Raw genomic sequence first — 5,594 nt, 5'->3', positions numbered from 1 at the left:
CGTGAAGAATTTTGAAAAGAATAAATGGCCAATGTTACACAATCCAGGTGTTCAACGCTCTTAAGAGACTTACCCAGAAAGACTCACAGTTGTAATTGCTGCCAAAGGTGCTTCTACAAAGTATTGACTCAGGGGTGTGAATACTTACGTAAATGAGATATTTCTGTATTTAATTTTAAATACATTTGCAAAAATGTCTTCACTTTGTCATTATGCGGTATTGTGTACAGATGGGTGAGAGAAAAAAATACAAATATAATTATCCATTTTGAATTAAGGTTGTAACACAAAATGTGGAACAAGTCAAGGGGTATGAATACTTTCTGAAGGCATTCAGGGCTGAACTTTCTGGAATACCTGCCTGAGCCAGCTCGACATTGAAGGCCCTCAGGGCCAGTGAGGAGCGCCGGGCATCCTCAGGGAGAAGCAGGGAGGACACAAAACCGTCATAGTCCCGAGACCTGGGGAAACAAGGCAGTGGACACAGGCAAGTTAATTGAAACAAGTCAAGTGTAATGCTATTGGTGGACAAACTTCTTCACAATGAAAACATTGGATGCAGTAACACATGTAACAAAAACAAATAACTGGCCAGGGTTGGGGTCAATTCCATTTCAATTCAGTATATGCACTGACATTCCAATTCTCTTCAATGYATTTCAACGAGGAACAATTGRAATTTTTATGTATTTGGTTTACTTTCTAAATTAACAGGAATTGAACCCAACCATGCATCAGCGGTACAATGTAGCCAGTCAGAGAGGGGCCCATGCAATTTGTGCATAGAAGGATGCTTGCTAGTCATACCATTTAGCCATATTTAGCTAGCTAGCAAGCTGGCTTGCTTACCTCACAATATCGATACAGTATTTTTCGTTATGCTGAGATTCTGCAGTAGAGTTTGTTGAAGCTCGTATACATTTTACTTCGGTAGGTCGTTGAATACAAATAGCGTGTGGCAATATATTTCTTYGGAGTGAGTGAAACACCGAACATTTTGTGGTTAATAATCCATRCTTTGCACTAATGCCAGATGCCATGTTGACAACATACCCTTCAACTTTCACCCTTACCTTGTGTCACAACAAAAGTATTCCTCCCTATTTCATGTGTTCCGCTTTATGTTGTATTTTTAAATACAGAACACTCGTTTTAGGTAAAGTATTTATCTCAAGGAAGATAATTATTGGKAATTTAGCGAACAATATGTAGCAGCTACAACTGTACATTTCAGAGTGTCATTTATAGTAGACCTTTGCAGCAGGCAAAGTAAACAGAACTTGACGTGCTCTTGTCTTGGACAACGTCATATATAAGGGGACTTCCCTCGCGATGATTATGGGAGCTTAAAAGTAGAGTGAGGCAGTTACACAGTTTCAATGTCGATGCTATCATATGGCAACAGTTTCAATTAATTGTCCCTTTGCATTGGTCCTGATATGGCATGGTATTTGGCTGTCAGAGTGCAACAATATTGGGTAAGGGCCGTCGTTTCTAGCTCGGTAGCAAAACTTTTACAATCAGACTCAGAAGTTAACAAGCGCTAGCCTGCTCGCTAGCTAGATTGTTTGTGCTGCTGTCTCAAGGAGGCAGACAGGAATCTTGTTAGGACAGCCTGTGAGGAGGACACAGCACCCATCTGACGTGGTAGTCCCGTGTASCTCAGTTGGTAGTATGGASCTTGCAATGTCATRGTTGTAGGTTCTATTTCCAATGGTGACCAGTATGAAAATGTATTGAGTAAAATGCATMAGGGTAAATTAGTATTCCCTGACTATGTTCTGCCAGGTTTTGGAAATTAATAAACTCACTAATAATTTGATCAGTTAAAGCCAGGCAGTTGCTTGATTTATGTTTATCTAGTGCAGTGGCAGCAGTAAAGAGCAAAGTCATTATTGTCTCTGACAACAGAGTTGTTCTTGTGTGACTATACTAGGCTGTGTGAATAGGCTATTTAACGCAAACATGTTCAGTCAAGTGAAGAAGTCTTTCGTACACTTAGGTCCTCAGCTTGCAGTGACGCTATCTGAAATAAACATATACAGTTGAAGTCGGAAGTTTACAAACACTTAGGTTGGAGTCATTAAAACTCGTTTTTCAACCACTCCACAAATTTCTTGTTAACACACTAGTTTTGGCAAGTCTGCTAGGACATCTACTTTGTGCATGACACAAGTAATTTTTCCAACAATTTTTTACAGACAGATTATTTCACTTATTCACTATCACAATTCCAGTGGGTCAGAAGTTTACATACACTAAGTTGACTGTAAACAGCTTGGAAAATTCCAGAAAATGATGTCATGGCTTTAGAAGCTTCTKATAGGCTAATTGACATCATTTGAGTCAATTGGAGTTTTACCTGTGGATGTATTTCAAGGCCTAACTTCAAACTCTTTGCTTGACGTCATGGGAAAATCAAAATAATTCAGCCAAGACCTCAGAAAAAATTGTAGACCTCCACAAGGTACCAAAATCATCTCTACAAACAATAGTAGTCAAGTATAAACACCATGGGACCACGCAGCCGTCATACTGCTCAGGAAGGAGATGCGTTCTGTCTCCTAGAGGTGAACTTACTTTGGTGCAAAAATTGCAAATCAATCCCAGAACAACAGCGAAGGACCTTGTGAAGATGCTGGAGGAAACGGGTACAAAAGTATCTATATCCACAGTAAAACGAGTCCTATATCGACATAACCGCTCAGCAAGGAGGAAGCCGTAAAAACACCGCCATGAAAAAGCCAGACTACGGTTTGCAACTTTACATGGGTACAAAGATTGTACTTTTTGGAGAAATGTCCTCTGGTCTGATGAAACAAAAATAGAACGCAGACCACTGCAACCCCGCGCCCTATACTTGCTGGCGCTCTTAAAAGTACCAGTTGTTTCTTCAGGTCCACCTTCCTGACCCAAAACAAACTCAGTGAGCTGAGGAACATGACTAAATTTTGACTTGTAAGCTCACGCAGAAGACGCAGCGATTCGACGCAGACGTCACTGTCTTTCGCCTCTAGGTTTCTGGAGCTCAACTCGGCTTCTCTCGCTTGAGAGGTTCTCAAGCTTTGGAAAGCTCTCAACTTCGAGCCAACAGCACGACTCATTCATGGTTTGCGAGATCCTTCCATGAGGTGCGGACAACACCAGCTTGCGAGGCTGGCCTGACTGTAATAAACCAATGCGGTACAAGGAGGTTGTCAACAGCCAAAACAGAATCATTCACTGTGTGGCACCATGAAGCCTTCAAGGAAGATTCAAATGCTTGAAAAAGGAAACGAGTTCCCAAAACAAGTACAGCTCAAAGAAACCTTTCCAGTACTGACAAAAAGGTTAGGAAAGTAGAACTAACATTGTCAAGGGCAAGGAGCTTGCTAAGGTGTTTTCTGAGACCAAATCTCAGAGATTGTTGTTCTTCTTCTGAAGCAGCCTAGAGACAAAGATAATAATAGAAAGGACATTATTTGTTTCTTGATGTGTTTATTTCATAGTGGCCAATCAATTTCATTAATACCAGGCGGGGAGTGCTGCTTGCCATCCTGTTAGAAGGGTTAACCAGATTAATTTTATTACAATAGGTTAAAATGGATTTTCATTTTGGTTTCCATGATGTTATTGTTGCCCCCTAGTGGAGCTTTCTTGGTACTTAGAGTGTAACAAACGGAAGTAGCCGAATTCGTTCTGCACGCTTGAGCAGTAAAAACACGCTAGCGTGCAGGGTCTTTAGTGTAGTGTATTTCTTGTCACGCTTCAGCCCCTTAGGAAAATATGTTGTTTGTAAGTTCGATTCAAGCATTTAGCTAATGATGATAAATCTTGTTATTTGATAGAGTTTCTTACATATGCAATGTTGGTTGGTTCAATTTACTCACAAATTGGCAATGCCTTTCATGTATGATGTTAGCGTGTATTATTTGCTCGGTGCGTCATGCAAACGAATTGTATATACAATACTGTATTTTTTTGCTTACTGTTTCTAGTGTATATGCCTTGTTATTCTAATAGATGGTTGTACATTTAATTAGAGTAATGAAAGGAGTTGTCAATTACCATATGCAGAAAGCAATTAGCTATATGGTTTGGCATCATGCCGAATGGCATGGTACCGTAGCATGTGCTTTGTATTCCTGCAACTCAAACTGTATATGATACGCTAGCAGTATGTTGGGTGTGGAATTGAATACTAAAGTTATTCTTTTCTGTGTTTTGCAGTTTCACAACATAAACGTTTTACAATATAATTCATTCAAGAAAAGTTACGCCTTGGGAGTTTTATTGAAGTTGTTAGTTTTAGCTATCTGTCTAGTTTGCATGGGAACGCAACTCAAAGGGCAAGAAAAGCATATAATAGACCACATCTCCTGCTTCGTAACTTGCTTTTCAATGAGAAAAAGGTCTTCTATGCCATTAGACAACATATGACAGCTTAATGCTAGCTTGAATAAGATGAGAGAAATGCTGGGAGGTTGTAGTAACAAGTAAAGACAGGGTCTGTAAACCAAGACAAACTTGAGTTGAGAATTGATTAACTAGGATTTGATTGACATATTTTGAGATACAAGCACAGCACTATCCAACACTGCTCTTCTAGTGTTGATGAAATGCAACTCCCGAACCCTCAAGACGAGTTGTGCTTAAATGCTGCGAGAGAAACATCTCTCCTCAATGAAATACATGTGTACTTTAGATTTGTAATTTAGATAATATAAATTTGTAAAGAATAGGGGATGAGTTATTTAATGCATAAAAAATGTTCATATTTCACATTAGCAATGAATAAGTACAAGTACAGTTGAATCGGAAGTTACATACACCTTAGCCAACATACATTTAAACTCAGTTTCAAGATTCCTGAATTTAATCCAAGTAAAATCCCTGTCTTAGGTCAGTTAGGATCACGCACGCTTATTTTAAGAATGTGACAAATGTCAGAATAGATGTAAGGGTAGAATTAATTATTCAGCTTTTATTTCTTCATCACATTCCCAGTGGGTCAGAAGTTTACAATATCACTAATTGAGTATTTGGTAGCATGGCCTTTAAATTGTTTAACTTGGGTCAAACGTTTTTGGGTAGCCTTCCACAAGCTTCCCACAATAAGTTGGGTGAATTTTGGCGCAATTCCTCCTGACAGAGCTGATGTAACCGAGTCAGGTTTGTAGGCGCTCCTGCTCGCCAGCTTTTCAGTTCTCCCCACCAAATTTAATATGGATTGAGGTCATGGGCTTTGTGATGGCCATCCAATACCTTGACTTGTTGTCCTTAAGCCAAATTCTGCCCACAACTTTGGAAGTATCTTGCGTCATTGTTTCATTTGGAAGATCCATTTTAGACACCCCAAGCTTAACTTCACTGACTGATGCTTCTTGAGATGTTGCTTCAATAATATACCAGGAAATTTTACTCCCTCATTGATGCCATCTAATTTTTGTGAAGCTGCACCAGTCCCTCCTGCAACGCAAAGCCACGCCCCACACCATGATGCATGCCACCCCTGTGCGCTGTCACGGTTGCCGATGTCCGTTCTTCTGGCCTTGACAAGCCTTGCACCCTTCTTCCTCAACATAACGATGGTCATTATGGCCAAACGGTTCTAT

General features: G+C 40.0%; 2 protein-coding genes across 3 annotated transcripts in view; one reads left to right on the top strand and one right to left on the bottom strand.

Moving 5' to 3' along the window:
- LOC111958914 (NADH dehydrogenase (ubiquinone) complex I, assembly factor 6) overlaps positions 1-1,072 on the bottom strand; it is a 12,840-nt gene extending 11,768 nt beyond the window's left edge. Inside the window, exons 1-2 of the mRNA XM_070437270.1 lie at positions 850-1,072; positions 362-461 (exon numbers count right to left, since the gene is read on the bottom strand). Coding sequence (XP_070293371.1) covers positions 362-461; positions 850-1,040 — 291 coding nt within the window. The 5' untranslated portion in view covers positions 1,041-1,072. The remainder of the gene's footprint in view (positions 1-361; positions 462-849) is intronic.
- Positions 1,073-1,327: 255 nt separating this feature from the next.
- The window catches only part of LOC111958915 (N-acetylglucosamine-1-phosphodiester alpha-N-acetylglucosaminidase-like), a 12,837-nt gene continuing 8,570 nt past the window's right edge, over positions 1,328-5,594 (top strand). For both annotated transcript variants that reach the window (XM_023980265.2, XM_023980263.2), the window contains exon 1: positions 1,328-1,478. In XM_023980265.2, the coding sequence (XP_023836033.1) occupies positions 1,396-1,478 (83 nt within the window). In that variant the 5' untranslated portion in view covers positions 1,328-1,395. The remainder of the gene's footprint in view (positions 1,479-5,594) is intronic.

This window comes from Salvelinus sp. IW2-2015, linkage group LG35, assembly GCF_002910315.2.
Source record: "Salvelinus sp. IW2-2015 linkage group LG35, ASM291031v2, whole genome shotgun sequence".
Classification (NCBI taxonomy): Eukaryota; Metazoa; Chordata; class Actinopteri; order Salmoniformes; family Salmonidae; genus Salvelinus; species Salvelinus sp. IW2-2015.
Note: the sequence above shows the minus strand (reverse complement) of the source record. Positions and strands in the feature narration are given on the sequence as shown.